Source organism: Camelus dromedarius, chromosome 34 (assembly GCF_036321535.1).
Source record: "Camelus dromedarius isolate mCamDro1 chromosome 34, mCamDro1.pat, whole genome shotgun sequence".
NCBI lineage: Eukaryota > Metazoa > Chordata > Mammalia > Artiodactyla > Camelidae > Camelus > Camelus dromedarius.
In genome coordinates this window covers 861,010-882,631 of record NC_087469.1, presented here as the reverse complement: position 1 = coordinate 882,631, position 21,622 = coordinate 861,010, and the positions used below count along the sequence as shown (strand labels likewise).

Genomic DNA, 21,622 nt, shown 5'->3' with positions numbered 1-21,622 from the left:
TATGTGGCTTGAACTGCTCACTCCCCAGGAGGATCTGTGAGCCCATGTAATCTCCCTCCTCATCTGTGTCCCCTTCAAGGGTCACAGGTCCTGGCTTGATCGCTTCTCTTCCCTTCCTGCCTGATTCTTGGTGGATCTTTCTTGCACCCTTGTTTGTATAGGATCTTTTCTGCCAGCCTCCATTTGGTTTTCCTTGAGAATTTGTCCACATGTGCACGTATTTTTGATGTGTTCTTGCGGGGAGGTGAGCTCCACGTCCTCTTACTCCACCATCTTGATCTCCTCTTCCCACATCATCATGTTCTTAACACATGATTAACGTTTGATTTATTTTGAGAGAAATATGGCCCTTACCTTGGAACTAAATTTTAATTCTTACAATGGCAGTGAGGATAAAATGATAACAGGAAGGCTAAAATGATGGTCCTTATCTGAAGCTTCAGTGTTAAAGCATGTTGATTTCATCTCTTCTTTATATTGAGGATATTATTTCTTTTGTGTTTTATGGTAGCGTTTTTCATAATGTGAGTCAAGAATCAACTTATTGCAACCAGCATTTAAAAATATAAAATATTAGCATGTATTATATGTAATGAATATATGGGGTTTTTTTAGGTGCACGCACATACACACACAAAATCTCTCTTTGGGTTAGGGTCCAAAAAAAAGCTTGAAAACCAATGCTCATGTCTTTGTCCATGTCTTCTTGGCTTCTTACATCTTCATTGTGCTGTAAGCTGTAGATCTATAGCACATTCCTATAGAAGCAGTCTATAGCAGAGGGAGGTACATACCGATTGTTCAACCTTCTTTCGCAAGCGGGACATCTCCCCACTCCAGTCCTTGACTTCATGTGGTGAGACTGGTTCCATTCTGTTTCAGCTGGAACACTTAGTATTTTTTATCTTACAGAAATTGAACTAAGGATTAACATTTTCTGCCTTCACATAGAGCCCAGTAGGCATGTGGCTTCAGTTCTGTTTACCACTTTGCATTTCTGTTCTGTTTCTGGTCCACAGAGATGTTTATCTTGTTTTGAATACAAACATGTTTTATATTTTCTATATCTTTTCTGTTGGTCCTGAGCAGAGAGACACATGGTGACATGAATTGAACTTTAATAAACCACTTGACTAGAAGGTCTGAGCATGTTTTAGAGATTGATTCATGTTGATATATTTTATTTCCATTTCTCCCTTTTAATCACTGTGTAGTCTTTCATCATCTAACTCTGCCATTCTGTAAATAGCCATTTGGATATCTATGAACATTTACATTATTTGTTGTTTTTCACTCTTAGAAACTTACACGCAGTGCTGATTTTCTCCGTAGTGCATATTTAGAAGTGGGATCGCTAAGTTATAAAAGTTTGCACCTATCTTGTTTTACAGATACTTGCAAAGAGATTATATTAATTTATAGTATCCCAACAATGCGTATTTCTTTACCATACTTATTATCTGAATTGCCAAACTTTAAAATTTTTGTCATGCTAATTAATGTGTGAGAAATGGTATTTCATTGTGTTAATATTCATTCCTCTGATTACAAGGAGAGTTTTTTTTGTCATTCAGATTTCTTATATTATGAACTGGTTGTTTATATTTTGTTTATGTTTGTTCTGGGGTTGTCTTTTTCTTACTGATTCATAGTAGTTCTCTATACATTCAGTCTTCTTGTACTTCTAGACAGTATCTCATAATTTGTCCTACCTATTGTGAATTGCCCTCCTCAGTATTTAACTTCAGTCTTTGTTATCCTGTTGAGTGTCTGATATGTATCTCTTTGAGTGTCCAAATAAGACCACTGGAAGGAATTTCTTGATTGTAGATACTATGGAATTTTATAGTAGACTAAAAAGGGAGCCGACAGAATCTGTGTACACAAAAGGGGGGTGACAGTCTTCTATACACTAACAGAAATAAGTCAGATCCTTACTGTTTTGCCCATCTCTCTAAGTTAACCTTTAACTTAGATTTCATTCTTTGAAGATTCTGTACTGTTTTGTCAACTCATAAATACGTTTTAAACACTTAAAACAATTTTTTTAATGTAGCATTTTTGTTTTGAAAGTTTGGTTCATACAACTGGAAACTAACATTTAATTAACTCTTTCCATTCTTCTCTACCTAATTGGCATTATTAGTTCTAATCATTACCGTTATTAGTTCTAAGAAGCATTTTCTGACCCCCTAAGTCAATGTGGATGCCCCTGGTACAGTGTGTCTGCAGCACCCTTTCCTTTCACTGCACGCATCTGTATTAACATTGCCTGTCTCTCCCCTTTCTCTAGACCATTGTCTCTTCAATGGCAGGGACTACGCCTGGCTTATTCATTGTAGCCTCAGTGCCTGGCATAGAGCCCGGGACACAGTAGACACTTGCATCATGACTGGGCTGCTGTCATCTCTTTCCGGATTGCACAGTCTTCTGACTGGTTTCCTGCCTCTAATGTTAATCTTCTCCAGTTTTTTCTCCATTCTGAAACCAGTTTACTCTCTGTGTAAAACAAAGCTGCCCATCTTTATGCCTCACCATTACCCTAAGCGCAGAGTGGCTCCTGGCCTAGGCCCTGATTACCGTGCAGCCTCATCTCTCATCACTACGCACTCAGGCTTCTGAGTTTCAGCATGTCTGAATTACTTCCAGTTCCCTAAGAACTGCTCTGCTTTCTCCTTCCTCTGGGGTTTCCTTTACTTGGAGCATCTTAATGCTCTTTCTTCACAAAGAAAACTGGCTAATTCCTGTTCATCCTTAGGTCTGATACAACTCATATTACTTCCTCTAGGAACTCTTTGATTTGTCAACATGAGAGGCGTTTGAATTGTGTATGGCTTTAACACTCCACTTCTGTCTTCAAAGCGCTTGTCTGTTACTTGTATGTTGTCTGTATTCCTTTCTGTCTCATAAGCTAGCGAGGGCTAGTTAGGCATATTGACTGTTATATCTTCTGCATCTAGCACCGTTCTGATTCATGGTAGGCATTGAATAAAAGCATTGAGTGAATGTTAATTTAGACGTTATTTCCTGCAAGTTGCAAAAGAACATGCCTTAAGAGTGCTTTAAATATTTGCCTAAGGTTACAATTGTTAATTGAGTTTCAGATTTTTAATTTATTAGTATATTTTATGGTGGGGTTATTTTAAAATTGTGACCTCTGAAAATGTTTTGTCCCAGTCCAGGCTGCTGGAAAGAGAATTGAACCCATACTGGAAGGATGGTGGGACAGGTCTCCCCCCAGAAGACTGCAGTGTGCCATCAGTTACTAAAGGTATCTTTGTATTTTGGTTGTAGCCATACAGGCGTTTCTTATAACTTGATATTCCTCAGGGAATGACTTGAATTTGTTGGTAGATTGGCAAGGTATATTATGAATTCCAAAAATGAATAATAATTAAATCAGATTTTGAGATGTATTACATTAAATTTTATTGCTAGTTATTTAAATATTTCTGCTCAGTGCTATAATTTTGTTCAAGTCTGGAAATCTCTGTTTATATATTTGTAAAACAATGAAATATATTGATTATCTGATGTGAAGTCTGTTTTCATATTATAAGCATCTATGGATTATTACTAAAATTTCAATTTATATATGGGAAAGCATTGATAAAACATCTGTAGTGTTGTAAGGCCTTCTTTAAATTATTAATACTTGGGAAGATTATTTTAACTATATTATGGGAATAAATTGATTAAATATTTTAATTGTCTATAATGTTTTCATATTTGAGTTTATATTTTGAATGGATTCATGAAAAGCATCATTTTAAGATATAATAATGTATATGGATATAATGCTTTGATTTGTTACATTCTTTAACAAAATGTAAAAAGTATTAAGGCTGTGAAATGAAAATTTCATTTCATGACACTGATGTGTTAATATTTATACATTATTTAAATATTTAAACATTAAAACATTTTAATATTTAAAAAATATGATTTCATATCTTCAGAAATTCTTACTTTGCCAGCGTTTATAAAACTTGTGTTGACCTTAGGATAGTGCTGTTACTTTCTAGCAGATGGAGACAAAGTATTTGTCTTATAATCATACCTTCCATCATAATTTAAAAAGTACTTATATGCCAATTAAGTGTTACACTGAAACTCAATGAGAAGTTATTTAATTACAGTTAACCCAGTACACGCAGCGTAGTAGTATAAATTGTTGTCTTTTTATCCTAGTGATTAATCAGAACGTTTTCCTGCTTTTCATATGTAGTTTGTGTATTTTCTGGCCATTTGTCAGGTTCTTTTGTATTTTATGGAGCTGTCCCTGGAGCCTCTTCTAGGTTCCTTTATAATTTGTACTTGTTAATTTTACTGAAGTTATTAGTAATTACAACATTTTCTTTATTGCCTTTCAGCATGGGCAGAAATGTCTCTGCTGGGCTATGTAATAATGCACGTAATCATACAAAGGTCTTGTTGAAATACTGTCTTTTTAGAAACTTGTTTGGGGAGCACAAGTTTGCTCAGTGAACTGTTACTGCATAGGGCTGATTTTATAATCAAAGCTTTCACCATCTCTGCTGTCAGAGGACAGTCAGTAAAATCATCTGTGGGGAAAACTTAGAACTGACAAGTCCTGCCTTTGAGCATTTGTAGTTACCAGGTCCTTAACTTTACTGATCGGAGAAGGCCCAAGTTCTGCCTTACGCAGCATCTGCCAGTGGGCTGAACCAGCGGAATCAAAGACACGAGGAGAAAAGGGCCTCACGTAAAGGTTCTGGAAAGCCTTTCTCCCTTGCCCTTCACATCATCTCACCATTTCTCTGTCTCATACTATGTTTATTTAAAAGGAGGAAGAATGATAGAAAGCCTCTGTCTGTCAGGGGTTCAGATCCCAGAGTTGAAATTAAGTTTAAAAAATGGTCTGCAGGTTTTTGGCAGGCAGGCAGGCAGGTGCAGGCAGCGTAGCGATTCTGTTCAGACCAGCGGCAGGGCTGAAGCTGAGAGGCGCCTGCAAGTGTTACAGCAGCGATATGAAGGAGGTACAGAGAGGTGACGCAGTGTTCTTAAGGACTTAGACTGTGGAATTTGACTTCTTGGGATTAGAATTTTGGCATTTCCACTTACTAGTTTTGTGATTTGAGGAATGTCTCCTGACCTATCTGAGCCCAGTTTACAACATGTAGGAAATAATGGCATGAGCTGTCTTACATGGCTATTGTGAGGAATAAATGAGAAAATCTTTTAGCATGGTATCTGGAATATAGTAAATATTCAGTAATGATGGTGATGTCAAATACTTGTCCTTGTGATGAAATGATTTGGGAAGATTTTATCAAGTTTTTTTTTTATTGTAATGATTGAGATGCCACATATATACAATAATTAATTGGTTACTCCTGATTTTTTTTTCCTTAGAGAAAATTAAATTGAAAAGTAAGTAAATTGTTTTCAGTGTCCATACAGAGTTACCTTAAATCATATTTTAGTAATGGGAATATTTGTACAATTTTTAAATTTACAAGGCACATTTTTATATCAGCTTATTTTCATAGCAGCCAGGTGAGGGTAGCAAAGTAGAGGTCCTAACTTTATAGGAAGAGCATCCCTAATTTTCAGGAAACTAAGTCTGAGATTGGTCAAGTAATTTGCCTAAAGGCATGTGAGCAGTCCTAGAACCAGGTCTTCTAGTCCAGGGTTAGTTACCCTGATTCTTCATTAGAAGACTATGTCTGTTACCATGTAGTTAGTAGAAATTCTTAAAAATGCCTTCTATTATTTTATATATTTTTGTTCATCTGAACATATTTTTTTTCCCCTCTTTATATTTTGGCTTTTTCTTATAGAAACTTTTGAGAAGAAATTTCAAAGATAGTTTAAATCAACTGCCATATTTTACAGACAAAGAAGCAGAAGTTCAAAGAAATAATGACTTGCTTAAGATCTTACAACTATCTGGTAATAACAGCAAGACTAAAATCTAGGTCTCCTGATATTTAGTTTGCTGCTATTTTTATGTTATCCTGTTTTCTGAGAAAAATGAGGAAAGTAGCCCAATTCATTTGGTTGTATTTTGTCTATAACAGTGTAACTTTTAATTATGGAAGCATATACTTCAGTCTCTTAAATTTTTAGATTTCAGATACAAATAGATAGTAATTGTTCCATACCAATGAAGTTACTATATTTGATATATCTTTATCTCAGATAGAGGACAGGGACCATACCTTATTCATGATTTTTTTTTTAAGATTTATTTATTCTTTATTTTATAATAAATATATACCCCCTTCACCCATGTTTTTATCCCCTTATCATGTTTTTATTTCCTTCTCAGTTTAACAACTTTTCATATTCATAGTAAATATTCACAAAATATTAATTGGATTGAATTTCATGATAGATGGTACTGCAAACTGATATTTTTGTTTGCTTTTTAAATATTAAATTTGGTTACTTCTCTTGTTAAAAATATTTCATTATTCCCATTGTTGGGGTTTAGGGTAGGTTTCCCCAGCATGTACCTCAATGGTATACTGATTATTTTGAATTAAAGGTACTTAAGAAAGAGCTGATGCAAGACGGACACTTTGACTTTCCTCTCTGTCTCCTTAAAAACGGAATAAATCTCATATGAAAGATGCAGTTCCTGTATCTGGAGGTAGAAAGACATTCTTATCAAAGATAGGGAATTCGAGGCCAAGAAGCCTATTACATACAGGCCTTGTTGCTTCTTGAATTTACTACCTCAAACCCGAGCTCTGTTTAGATTTTCCACTAATTAAGCAAGCACTCAAGCCTGAGTTGTTGTTGTTGGTTTTGGTTTTTTTTTTGGTGTCCTGTCAATTCCTTATAGATTATTGTTTCTCTATCTAAAAAGTATAAAAAATTGCCTGCTTTGGTCCCTTCTTAGGTCTCATTTCTATGAGACTTCCATGTGTGTGAATTAAAATTTTCACTACGCCCATCAGTTTATCAGTTTCACAGATAACTCCTTGGAATAAAAGATTTAATTATATAGCTGGAACATTAACATAGGTATTATTTACAATGGGTTTCTCTTATCACTTTGTAAATTGCAGATTTAGACTAACTTCCTTGAGTAGCTGCATTGTTAATTTTGAACTCATAGAATATATAAGAAAAAAGAGCAAGAGTAAACTAAACTTGAGTGAAAAGTGAATTACTGAGTTACCTAGAGATCTGGATTTTGAAGTACAAAGTATTTTAGACCTGTAAAGGAAGACCCATTATCTTAGAAGAGATTGCTTAATGAAAATAAACTTATGAGATTTGAATGAGGAACTAGAATTAATTTCAGAATTGAAAAATCTATTTTTTCAAGTAAACTTTTTATTGACAATTAACACATATATAGAAAAGTACACAAATCATAAGTATACAGACTGATTACAGTTGACGCTTGAACAACATGGGGGTCAGGGGCACCTACCCTCTCTGCACAGTTGAAATCTGCATATGACTTAGAGCTGGCCCTCTGTGTCCGTGGATTCAACCAACCATGGATCCAACCAACTCCAGATTGTGTCGTATTGTAGTATTTCCTATTGAAAAACATCCACGTGTAAGTAAATCTGCATAGTTCAAACATGTTGTTCAAGGGTCAGCTGTATTTTTACAAAATGAAAACATCTGTGCAATGAACATGCAGTTTAAGAAACAGAACATTGTTAGCATCCCAGAAGTTCCCTGTGTGGCTCTTCGAGTCACTGTGCTTTAGCCCGAAGGGTTCTAGCACCGAAAGTCAGCTTTTCCTGGAATCATGCACTTGTCCTCTTTTGTTTCCTGCTACTTTTGTCCACATTTTCAGATTCATTCATGTTGTTGTGTGTATTTATAGTCATTCATTCTCATTGCTGTATAGCAGTCTATTTTAGGAATATACATCATAATCTACAATACAGATTCATTTTACTGATGATGGACATTTGGGCTGTTTCTTGGCTGGGATTACTGCAGATTTTTGTGCTATGAAGATTCTCCTACATGTCTTTTAGGGTCTCCGTGTGTGTATTTTTGTTGGTTATACAGCTGGGAGATGAAAAGTAGTTTGATTTTTGAACAAGGAAAATCAGGAACAGTTTTGACTTACTTATTGATTAGATTTCTTCTTTACAAAAATCAGAAGTGTGATGTATGTAGAAGGAAATACAAGCATTTATAAAGTTCATTCAGTTTTTCAGAGTTGGTAATCACAACTAAAGGAGAGTAATTTGGTTTAATGTGGTTCCACATGATTATAATTTCTTTATTTGTTCCTTGTGCTATATCTGAGGTAGCTTTTTTCCCCTCTGTGTACACCTTTATTCTTTATTTCTGAGAATACCCTGCCTACTCTTATCTTTGTAGAAATTCATCTCATTTTTTAAGCCTGTTTGTGACATTTTCCCTTACCTCACATTTATAAATAATCCCTCCCTTTTCTCATTTTTGTATAACTCTATAGCTTTTTATAATATTTATCAAATATTATCTTTGTTATAATTACTTATGTCCTTTTATCCTTATTCTCTTAGATTGCAGTTTTTTTGAGGATAGTTTTATTTTTTTTCCTTTCTCATAATTGTAAAATTATACCTTGCATTTATAGGTGCTCAGATATATGTTGAATTATAAAACACTTACTATTTTTATATGTTCAAGGAGTAATATTCAATTTCATACTTTAGAAATAATTGTAGTAGCAATAAATATTAATTCTGTCATAACCACATGAAAAGTATAACTAACATTTAATACTGGAATTTAATTTCAGTAGTAGAAGATGGTGGTTTAAGCTGGCTAAGGAAGTCTTACCAAAGAATGAAGGAACAAGCTGAGAAACAAAATAGAAATTTTGAAGATGTTGTAGCTGAAAGATATGGGGTGAGTATTGGTATTAAGGAGATACATATTATTTTCAGAGTTATATGAGAAATTGTGTGTCTGTCGGTTTTTTTTGCTGGGAAACACTTTTGAATTGAACTGACATTTAATATCAAGTTATATATTGCTGAAGCCATTTTTTGCTTTTCATTTTTATGTAAACTTATATAGCATATTTATATTGGCATAATGAATATAAAACTGAAGTATGTGAAATTGAAGTATGCATATGTTTAATGTAAAAGCAACCTTTTTTTCATTGTGAGAAAATCTGAATACTGCAGAAGCCTCTGTAGAATACCTCTGGGCATTACCACTTTTGAAAATTTGGTATATTTCAGAGATTTTGGTTTGTTCCAGAGTTTCTGTTGCATTCCAGAGTTTTAGAATATACCAGTTTTGTTTTTTTTTTTTAAAGAGAGTGTGTATACCCTTTTTTTGTTTGCTTTTAAAATGTGATACTTATTTTCCTCCCAGTTTTGTTGAGATACACTTTTCATACAGCGCTACATGAGCTTAAGGTGTGCAGCGTAATGATTTGACTTACATGCATCATGAAATGATTGGGGGGTTGTGTGTGTGTGTGTGTGTGTGTGTGTGTGTGTGTGTGTGTGTGTGTGTGTGTGTAAAGCAGTGGAGTTGTGCAGCAATATATGATATTTTAGAACAAACTCCCTCATTCACCAAGTGTGGATGTTCTTTCTGTTTCAGTAGCTTTTGATGTCCTGTTTTTTTTTAATTTCAGAGAAAAGGTTTAGAAAGGAGTAAGATTTTGAAAATATAGACAAAGAAAGAAAATTTATTCTTTATTTTAATAGAATCTTTGTTAATATTTTGACATATTTTTCAGGTTTTTTTGTTTTTTGTATACTTTTTAAATAAACAGTTTTATAAAAGCAGGCTTATAGAATGCATCCTACTTCTTTCACTTACTAAAATAGACATAGTTGGATGCCAGTAAATATATACATGTTAATGGCCTCTTAATATTTACATATATATTTATATGGTTTTACTGCTGTTTATCTATTTAATTGTCAATGGAGGGACTTCGATGTTTTTATTTTTTCCGCTGTTAAACAGCGCTGTGCTGACCGGCTCTTTCAGTGCATTTAGTTATTTTCTTTAATGCATTACTAAAAAGTGAAATTGCTATTTTAAAGCATTGAGACATTTAAAGTGAGATATATATTGTGAAATTTCTCTACAGAAAGTTGAAGAAATTAGACCAATTAAAATGACTTAGCACATGATTTTCAAGAGTAGGATTATCATTCTTTATAGTCTGTGTTACTATGTTTGGTAAATAAATGTTTTTCTTTGCTTTTATTTTTGTACATTTGTTTACTAGTAAACTGGAATATTTTTTCAATTTTTTTGGCCATTTGATTTGATTATTGATAGTATTTACCCATTTTTCTTTTGGGATATTGATTTAAGACCTTTTAATAAATCTGTTCAAATTTCTTCCTGTTAGTTTCATGTTTTTTTTTACTTTGTATATATTTGCTGTGGATACATTTAAAATATTTTTTCAGCTTTTTCTTTCATGACTTAATGTTCTTCTTAATTCTTTGACAGGCCTTGACCATCTCCAAAATCACAAAAATATACACCTTTATTTCCTTTGAGAACTTGTTCAGTTTTATTTTTAATGCATATTTTTAATCTTTTTGAAATATAGATTTGACAGTGGCACGTGGGGTGCAACTCACTGAGCCATTTTTAATTTTAAATATCCTGTTTAATTTTTCTCCTTTGTAGTCAGTGGAAGCATTTCAGTTGAAATTAAAAGAAGCTGAAAAAACTGCATTTACGAAAGAAGATTGTAGACGAGAACGGTGGAGGAAACCAACGTGCTCAGAAAGAACACAAAGCAGTCAAGAAAGTAGAAAATCATACTTGGTAAAATATAATAAAAGTTCACGAGATAGATACAGTGTAACAGATACTGCAAATAATGTCAATAAAGATAGGTTTAGTGATGTTGAAAAAGATAATAGGTCTGGGTTTTTAGAAACATGTAGAAAAGAATCCAATCCAAGGCAAAAGCAAGAGTTTTCTTCTCTTGGAAATTTGAGACCGAAATTCTTAAGACCCTCTGACGATGAAGAGCTGTCATTTCATAGCAAGAGCAGGAACTTTGAACCGTCTAGTTCATCTTCAGCCCTGGTTGCTCAGAATTCTGTGCATTGTGGTTTTCGAAAACCTACAGAGAGCAGTGAAGAAAGTTTATCATCGTGGAGTGGATCTGATGGGAGAGAAAGAGACTGGAAACATCCAAATCGAAAAGAATTAGACATGAGTCGCAATGTTGAACATGGACATGTTTCAGAAGATGTGAGAGAAGAATCACAGGATGAAAGCTTGAGAGATGACTCCCTGAAAAAAGAACACCTACAGGACACAGAGTCTTCACTTGCTGGGTATTTTGTCATTTGTTTTTTAAACTGATAAATGAGTATTAAGGTCCAGAGGATTCAAGAAACTGAACTGTATTTTTAGAACATCAGTTACTAATTAGATGTGAGTTATGATTTTCTGTTTCTTAAATTTGGAGGAGATAAGACATGCACATTGAACACTTCACTAGTTTCATTTCATGGATTGCGTTTCATTTTACAGTTTATTTAACAAAAAGATCTGGAAGAAGAATTCAGTAGTTATACTTCTTCAAAATTTGTTGCTTTTTTGCGATCTGAAAAACTAAATGAGTTAATAATTCTTTTAAATGGGTATACTATAGGAAATGTTTTGGTAGATTTTGTTACTGCTGCCATGTTACTTTCAAAGGAAATTGCTGCATTGTTAAGCATAATAATAATTATGAACATTACATGTCTGCTGGAGGTCTGGCAGGCTGAAGGAAAGTGTGTTGCCATAGCCCCAGTGAAGTGAAAAAGATAAGTGCAAGATCCTGCAAGAGGGAAGCATGAGTTTTGGTGGGTTGACTTGCAGAGAAAGAAGTAATCCACTTTGACAACTGACAGGTTTTAAAGCTAATGTGAGAGTTTTGAAAGCAAAATATAGGTAGGACAGTGGTTGTACCTCTAATGCTTAGGAAAAGAGGCAGCACTTACTGGTTTGTTCTTGTACCTGTAGCACTTACATACAGGCTGGCCCAGTAGGCCAGGAAACCCGGGCTGGGTGCAATGAAACCCAGGAAAACTTGGTTTCACCATAGCGCTAGCCCTGTTTGAGGTGGCCATAAACAGAAAATGTGTCAAAGGATAATGACTAACTTATGCTTGAATGATCATTAAAATATGTTTTAAAATACCACCAAATGAATGAGACACTAAAGGAACAGGTTTTAGCAAATAATAGAATTTGTTAGTGGTCGTGGTAGGTATAACCATTGTGGTTTGGGGGCATGAGTCTGGTAAGTCACTTTTGTTAGTGACTGTATCTGAAGCTGTGGATTATAGAGTGCAGAGCGTAGCTTTCAGTGGGGAGGGGAAGCTAGCAAAATCTGAACTGAATAATGGGAAGCCTAGTCAAACGGGCTCCGGTTCAAGTCAGGGCTTTGCTCCCAAGAAACCAAAGGAGAAGTCCAGTTGTATTGACTGGATAGACATGGCAGGGATTAGAGAATGTCTAAGGCTGTATCTATAATTGTCCAGGCTTCCCTCCAGGTACTCTGGAAGGTAGACTTTCAGTCACCATTTGCTAGTGGGATGAGGCTCTTATTTCCTGATATAATTAGAGTTGGCTTAACGCTTGGGTGACCTGTTGGTCTTGACTTTTGTGACTGCAACTAAGCAGAATATGTAAGCCGTCCTACACTGTTGGTATTCCTTCTGGTTCTGTAACTGCTTCATGTTTGTATGTTGCATTGTAAGCTTCTGGTAGATAATTGTAATACAGGCACTCAAGAAAAGCTTTATTGTTTTGGTCTGAACACAGTATTCTTTGTTAATTGTGTTAACATTAATGTTATAGATGTTTTGAGGCTTTCCATGAATTTTATGATTGATTGGAGAGGGAAAGGGCAATCTAGAAATCATCCACGTGTACGTGAAACAAAAAAGAATTCCTGAGCACGCAGAGTGGTATAAAGTAAGAGCCCAGGGGCAGGACCTTGAAGAATGCCAGTTTCAGTCGGGGTAAAGGTCTCAGTAAAGGGCTGTTAGAAGCTGTTAATTTGTCTGAACATTATCCTGGGTATATGTAGAAGTCTTTATAAAATGCCAGAATTCTAGGGCACTTAGAACCAATGAATTTAGAACTGGAAAAAAAAAAAATCATAGGACTGATTTTAGAACTAGAAGAAATCATAAACTGACCTCTGCATTTTCCAGATATGGAAACTGAGGCAACTGAGGTTGTGACTTGCACAGTGTTATATAACTAGGGTTGCCAGATTTAGCAAATAAAAAAAAGTAAGTTCCTTGCAAAATTTGGATGTACTTAAACTAAAACAAAATTTATTATTATCTGAAATTCAAATTTAACTGGTGCTTTATCTGGTAATTGTATGTAACACTTGGCCATTTCCTGGGTCTGTGACCTTTTTACAAGAAGTAAAATATATACTATAATTACAGTCATCTCTTGATATCCACCAGGAGATTGGTTCCAGGATCCCACCAGATACCCAGATCCACAGCTGCTCAAGCCCCTTGTATAAAAAGGCGTAGTATTTACATATAACCTATACACATTCTCCCATATACTTTAAATCACCCATAGGTTACTTATAATACCCAGTACAATGTAAATACCATGTAGATAGTTGTAAATACCATGTAAATGCTGTGTAAATAGTTACCAGCTCATGGCAAATTCAACTTTGGTTTTTGGAACTTTCTGGAATTTTTTTCCTAAATATTTTTAGTTTATGGCTGGTTGAATCCAAGAATAGGGATTCCACAGATTCCAAAGGACTGACTGCCTTTTTTATTATGAAGGACTTGTGCATCTGGAGGTTTTGGTGTCTACTTCGGGTCCTGGAATGTACCAATGGCTGACCATACTATCATTAATCTTGTTTTTTTCCAATCAATATATCTTAAAGATCTTTCATACAGCCTATATGTATGTGCTTTTTTTCATTTTAATGTCTCTAATATTCTGTTACAAAACTTAGACATAAGCTAGTGTTTCTCTTCAGTTTCCTATTGATGGACTTTAAATAGTTTTTAGTTTATTGCTCTAAAATATGCTACAGTGAATAGTTTTGTATGTGCATTTTTACCTACTACTAAATATAGCTGTAAAATAAATTCCAAAGAGTGGAAACATCTATATATTTTGTTATATTAACCAATTCACACTCTTACCGTGTCATGTGTGAAAAAGACTTTTATCTTCCTTGCCTATTGTTTTATTGAGCTTTTTAATCTTTGCCATAGATACATAGTTGAGAAATAGGTGCTTTCTTTGATTTACATTTATTTAATTATGGGTGAAGTTTGGCTTATTTTTTATGTTGCTTATTTTAGTTTTATTTTTGTTAACTAGTCAAATGTTTTGCTTACTTTTTGAGTTTTTTGTGAGTGATTTTATAGTTGTCCTGTGATTATATATATATATTTCATCATTTTTAGATTTGCTCTTTTCTTTCTTTACTTTTCTTTTTTCATTCATTCTTTTTGTGATCAGATTTATTCCCTTCCTTTGTCCTTTTTTAGGCCCTTAAGTAGCTGGAAAACATCCTCTAATAGTGGCCCATGTAATTAAGAACTTGAAGATTTTTATTCTTAGAAATAAAATGTGTTTGTGTATAATTTTGTTTTGCTGTAAAATATATTAGTTATATTTTTTCAAGAGTTTGAAACTTAGAATAGTGTTTAATATGAACAAAAACTAATGTGATGTCCTTAATTTAGATTGCATAAAGTTAATACCAGAAACTTACCCATCTTATATAATATTTAATCTTTGGATGTCAGTCTTGGCATAGTTTGCTGTGGTAGCCTAGAAGGACAAGAGAAGGATACCAGGTTCTGAAGGCTTTAAGTATAGTCATGAGATCCTTAGGGGAGAAAATTTGGAAACAAGTGGTAAGAAAAGAACAGTTAAAGGAATAAGAATAATTGCAATGTACTCAGGGTGTTTGAAATGTCATTGGGCTGGAGCTTTTTAAATTACTTTTTCCTATAAAGTTTTTAGCCAGTTTATGTTGTGTGTGTGTGTTATGTGTGTGTGTGTGTGTGTGTGTGTGTGTGTGTGTGTGTGCGCGCGCACGCGCGTTGTAAAGAAAGTACATTTTAATGGGAAAACAGGATTTGCTTTTTAGAAAATAATTATGAAGAGGGCTTTTGAAATACAACAGTAATCCTGGAAAGTGAGAAGTGCTTATACTTTTTTCTTTTTATAGGATAATTGCAGATGTCATGATGATGTTTCTTGCAGAGCATCTGCTCATCATAAATGCTTAGGGAAAGTAAGAAAAGAGTGTCTCTTGCTGTTAGTTGCAGAGCAGTGTCTGCTGTGGTATTAACACGATGAATAGTGTGTTCTTCAGTCATTGGTGCACAACAGCTTTCATTTTAATGTCTTTATTTGATACCTACTACTGTTCTGTTAAGTGTATTGGAGTACCTGTTACTACTGAAAATATCAGAGATGTTCAGAATTCTTGTATATCATCTCATTTATCCTGATCCACTTTCCATATACAGATAAACAGTTTAATTCCTGTTAGAAAATACCCTCTCTTCTCCATCAAAAAAAAAAAAAAAGTGTGGAGTATGAATTTCATGACCATGTAAGTTGCCTCTTTTAAAGGAGAGAGATTCTTGAGATTCCAGTTACCTTCTTGAAACTTGTGAGCTTTGGATTTCCCTTTGTGATTGCCCTCTCTTGATTCTTTAAGCTTGCATACTGAAAAAAGAAGGGAAAAGGAACATTTCTCAAAAAAAAGGGAAGAGTCAAGTCAAATGGCAAAGATGTGCCTTTGGATAAACTGTAATAGAGGTCTTAGGCAATTTTATCAAGAATATTATCATTGTAAAAGGATTTCTAAGCCAGATGTCATAGACCAAATTATGACTGTGGGCTGTGAGGTGGTAGAGATGGAAAGTACATGTGAGAGACATGGGTTAAGTGCCTCTCTCATTCTCTCCCATTTATTTTTAAGGAGCCGATATGAGTATGTTTTTATTTTAGTGGGAAAGAAGCTAAACATACAGAGTGGTGATAGATGGGGTAATTGAACTGGATCTTAAGGTTAGTGCAGATGAAAGTATGATCTAGGGTTAGCCTTGAGTGGAAATGTTCAAGAAGAGGAAATTGTGGCTACAGATGTGGTGATGGGCGAAATTACAGGAATTCTTTTTTTGATGACTTAAGTCAGTATTTTTCAACATAAGATCCCCAGAATATTAGTGTTCCTTTTCGTCTCTATATGGACCACACACACCAAGAGTGATGTAGCAGTTTGATTCACACACAGCTCATAAAATTGAAATATCCTCTCATTGTTATGACTTACTGGTATAAGCTTATTTTATTTTTAACCAAAAAATACTAGTGAACCTTTGGGATAAAATTACACCATATGCACGTGTTTCCAAGTCATCCTTAGAAACTGAAAGTTAGAGAAACAGAATGTTTCTTTTACTCATTCAAATTTGAAAAAAAAAAATCTGGTGTGTGACAAGAAGTGACATAACAAGGGGGGAGATTGTTTTTGGATCAGGGATGTTCCTTGGAACTTAAATCAGATGACTTTGACAAATTCTTTCTGCTATTCATCTCATGTTTATTGAAGTTTGTATTGAAATATGATTGGGTTACCTGAAACTCAAATAAATTACAATATAATCAATATGATGTATATCTCAGAGTATAACTTGAAAAAGTTTACTGAAAAGTGTTTTCCATACAGAAAATAGAGCACATGCAAAGTAATGACCAATAGAAACATAAAAAGTAACAGTGTTCTGCTTACATGAAGGCAAGCGTCCCCACTAGCTTGGTTTTAAAAATGTAGACTGAAAGAATTTGAAGGGAGCAAAAATGTGTTTTTTCTAATGGTGCTTTACTTGCATATTTTAGGTTTCTTAGACTAAGCACCAGAGTATTGCCTTTCCTTTCACCAATATGAGTAGAAATGGTTCTTTTGGGATTCCTGCAGAGATTAATGTCTTTTTAAAAAAACTCAAATGCTATCTATTAACATTTTTCTTTTTCTTTTTTTTGTCCCAAAAGAATTCAGTATTTAAAAATAATTTCCATATATAGTTATTAAAGTTTTGATTTGGATCTCTGTTTATCTTTTGCTATTGCTTGCTCAGAATGTATGTTGAAAACTCAGGTTAATTTCAGTAGAGTATCATAAAATCTAGATATTAAAGAAAATTGGTAATTTTATATCTTTAATATTTGGGATTGTGATGGTTTTTTTCTGCTTAAAATTTTTTTATCACTCTCCTCTGAGAGTTTTTAAAAGCAACAATTTATTGAGGTGTAATTTACATATAACAAACTGCATATGTATATAAAGTGTCCAATTTAGTAAGTTTTAAAATGTATATATTCTCATGAAACCATCAGCCCCAAAAGTTTCCCGGTACCCTTTAATAATTCTCTCTTCTGCCTCTTCCCACACCCTGGCAACCCCCACTAGACAACCACTCATCTTTTTTTTTTTTTTTTTTCATTATAGGCTGGTTTGCATTTTTGCGAGTTTTACATAAGTGGAATCATGCATTATACACTCTTTGAGGGGGTGTCTGGCTTCTTTCATTTAGCATCATTATTTTGAATTTCATCCATGTTGCTGCATATAACAATTACCTGTTCCTTTTTGTTGATGGGTAGTATGCCATTGTTAGATACATGACAATTCTATTTCCCATTTGCCTGTTGGTGGACATTAGAATGTTTTTAGTTTTGGGCTCCCATAAATGAAGCCTTGAACGTTCATGTACAAGTCTTAGTAGGAACATACACTTTTCTCTTGGGTAAATACCTAGGACAGGAATGGCTAGGTCATATGGTAAGTATGTGTTTAAATTTTAAGGAACTGCCTACTTTACCAAGTGGCTGTATCATTTTACATTGCTACCAGCAATGTATAAGATTCCAATTACTCTACATTTTTTGCAGAAACTTGGAATAGTCAGTCTTTTTAATTTTCACTGTTCTAGTTAATGTGTAACAGTATCTCATTGTGATTTTAATGTGTGTTCCCCTAACTGATGTTGAGCTTATTTGCCATCCAGATAATTTTTTTGTAAAGTGCTTAGAATGGATGGTCATTTTGTTTCTCTCCTTTCTTTGTTGGTAATTTGTATCTCCCCCCCACCAATCAATCAGGCTAGAAGTTTATCAGTTTATTGATTGTCTTAACCAGCTTTTGGTTTCATTGAATTTCTTTATTGTTTTTGCTTTTGGTTTTTATTTATTTCCACTCTGATTTTTATTACTTCTTATATTCTGCTTACTTTGGATTTAATTTGCTCTTTTTCTACTTTCATAAGTTGTGAGCTGAGATCATTGATTTGAGGGTTTTTTTTTTTGAGGTATAGTCAGTTTACAATGTGTCAATTTCTGGTGTACTTTTTTTTTTCTTTTCTAATATAAATATTTAATGTTATAAATTTATCCCTAAGTAATCCTCTAGCAGCATCCCACAAATCCTGATATGTTTATATAACTTTTATTCAGTTCAAAATACTTATAAATTTCTCTTTGATTTTGTCCTTGACCCTTGGGATTTTTACAGGTATGCTAGTTAGTTTCCAAATAGTTGGGTTTTGCAGATGCCTTTGTTACTGATTTCTAATTGAATTTCATTGTGGTCAGAGAACTTCCATTGTATGACTGGAATCCTTTTAAATTTATTGAGACTTGTTTTATGGCTCAGAATATGGTCAACACAGAATTTTGGTAAATGTTTTCTATGCACCTGAAAAGAATGTGTGTTCTCTTGTTGGGTGGAGAATTCTATGAATGTCAAGTAGGTCATATTAGTTGCTAGTGTTATTTAGGTCTTCCATATCCTTGCTGACTTTCTCTTACTCTATCAAGTATCAAGAGTAGGGTCTTGAAATCTGCAACTATAATTGGATATTTGCCTCTTTCTGTGGAATTTTGTCAGTTTTTATGTATTTTGATGCTCTTTTACTAGGTGCATACATATTTAGAGATCCTTTTGTACTCCTGATGGATTGACTTCTTTTTCATATGAAACGATTTTCTTTGACCCTGGTGGTACTTTTTGCTCTGTAATCTAATTTGATATTAGAAAAGCCTCTTCAGCTTTCCAGGGTTAAAACACAATACATCTTTTCCTATCATTTTGTTTTTAACATATTTATGTCTTCATAGTGCATTTCTTGTACATAGGTTTTGCTTTTGTATCCAACTGACTATTTCTGCGTTTTAGTTTAGGTGTTTAGGTCATTTATATATATTACAATTAGGTTCAAATCTGTAAAATCTGTCAAATTTGTTTTCTGTTTGTCTTATCTGTTTTTTGTTTTCCTTTTTTTCTTTATCTGACTTCTTTTGGACGGAGTATTTTTATGATTCCATTTCATTTCTTTAATTGTTGTATATTTGTTTTTGTTCTTTGAGAGGTTTCTTTGGCTTTGCCAGCATACATCTTTAACTTATCTACCTTCAAGTGATACTGTGCCATTACTATATGGTATAAGAACTTTTATTTACATTTCTCCCTGTCCTGCCCTTTCTGTCAGTGTTGTCATGCAATTTCCTTACACTTGTTATAAACTGCTGTCATTATTTTTGTTTAAATAGTTACCTTAAAGAGGCTTAAGTAATAAACAAGTATTACACATTTATCCTTGTCAGCACTTCTGTTGCTCTTCCTTCCTTTGTGTTGATCCATATTTCAGTCTGGTACAATTTTTCTTCTGTCTGAAGGCTTTTCTTTAACATCCTTTCAGCTTTTTATGTCTGAAAAAGTCTTCATTTCGTTTTTGAAGATATTTTCACTTGATAAAGAATTCTAGGTTGACTTTTTTTTTTTCACTTTGTTTTCTGTTTTGGGGGTGAGGTGATTATGTTTAGAGGAGGATTGAACTCAGGACCTCATGCATGCTAAGCATGCACTCTACCGCTTGAGCTATACACTGCCCCTAGGTTGACAACTTAAAACTACTTTAAAGATGTTGCTACTCTCTTCTTGATTGTATTCTTCCTGTTGAGAAATCTGCTGTCATGCTTACCTTTGTTTCTATGTTCATAAATGTTTTTTTGTCCCCTTCCCTATGGCTGCTCTAAAGATCTCTTTATTGCTGGCTTTGAGCAATTTGATTATGATGTGACTTGCTGTAGTTTTTTCTTGTTCGTTTTGTTTTTGTATTAGGGATTCTTGGATCTGAAAGTTTTTTAGTATTCAACAAATTTGGTAGATTTTGGCCTTTGTTTCTTCTGTCTCCCATTTCTTTCAGGGACTCCAGTGACATGAATAGTAGGTTATTTAAGGTAGCTCTCTGCACTCTTTCCATTTTTTTAAAATTCTTTTTTCTCTGTGTGTTTTAGTTTGCATAGTTTCTAATGCTTCAAGTTAACTAATTTTTTCTTTGCAGTCTAATCTTCCATTAATCCTAGTCAGTGTATTTTTTTTTAAATCTCAAACATTGTAATTTTCATTTGCAGAAATTAAATTCTGATCTATTTTATGTCTTAGTTGTCTCTAACTTTTTGACCATATGGAATAAAGTTTAATAATAACTTTTAATGCCCTTGTCTGTTTCTTACATCTGTGTGAGTTCTTGGTTGATTTTGATGGTTAGCTTTTTCTCCTAATTATGGGTTTTATTTTTCTACATCTTTGCATGTCTGATAATCTTAGATTGGATACTATGGATTTTACTTTGTTGAGTGCTGGATATTTTTGCATTCCTATAAATATTCTTGAGTTTTGTTCTGGAACATGGTTACATTAATTGGAAACTGTTGGATCCTTTCGACTCCTGCTTTTACTGTTTGTTAGGAGGTCCCAGAGCAGCACTTAATGTAGGGCTTATTATTTTCCACTAATGAAGCAAGGCTCCTAATACTCCACCCAGTGCATCCTGCAGTGCGAGCTTTCCTAGTCTGGCTCGTGGGACCGGGCGCTGTTCCCAGGCGTGCTGAATCTGAATACTGTTCCTCCAGTCCTTTGGGATAGCTCTTTCCCTGATGGCAGGTAGTTTCTTGCTGAATACAAAATACTCTGCATTTCTCTGGGATTCTTCTACTGTGCACCTTTCCCCTCTTTAGCTGCCTTAACTATGTCTCCTTCACTTGGGAGTCCTTCAGTCAGGCGCTGCCTGAGTTCACCCTCACTCACTGAACTTTCTGATCTTTCTTAAGGCAGTAGGTGTGTATGCAACTCTGTATGCAAGGCATCTGACCTTGGCTGGAAATTTCTCTTCTGTGAGGCTTCCATAGTACAGGTTTGGCACAAGATCTTAGTTGTAAATTAGTTTATGTTGTCTGACTAATTCTAGGCTGACTTTGCAAAAGAGCACATGGTCCCTGTTCTTATTCTTTGAATGATGCAGTTAAATGTGAGATTTCCTGTTATAGTTTCTTGGATTACCAGTAATTTATCCCATCGCATGAGAAGGGATTCTCCACTGTGTAGAACTATGGCCTGATTCTAGTGTTTTAACGTTTGCTTGTTTGTTTCCCTTTTAGAATGAGTGTGGCAGCGTTAAATAATGAAGACTAGTTGACCGATACTATTTTTCTCACTGCTTCTGGGTCTCTGGTCAGATGTTATAACTGCCACAGGCCATCATGGCATTGTAACAGAGAACCTTTAACTATTGATTTGTGGTGGAGCGTTGAGCGGTTTGTTTGTTTATTTATT

The 21,622-nt window shown here is 34.3% G+C and overlaps 1 protein-coding gene across 3 annotated transcripts in view; it reads left to right on the top strand.

The window, feature by feature from the left end:
• Positions 1-21,622, top strand: part of CWF19L2 (CWF19 like cell cycle control factor 2) — a 100,825-nt gene that overhangs the window by 23,604 nt on the left and 55,599 nt on the right. For 2 of the 3 annotated variants that reach the window (XM_031443778.2, XM_064482003.1), the window contains exons 6-8: positions 3,178-3,271; positions 8,735-8,844; positions 10,609-11,270. In XM_031443778.2, the coding sequence (XP_031299638.1) occupies positions 3,178-3,271; positions 8,735-8,844; positions 10,609-11,270 (866 nt within the window). The remainder of the gene's footprint in view (positions 1-3,177; positions 3,272-8,734; positions 8,845-10,608; positions 11,271-21,622) is intronic. The other variant, XM_064482004.1, reaches the window with a different exon arrangement.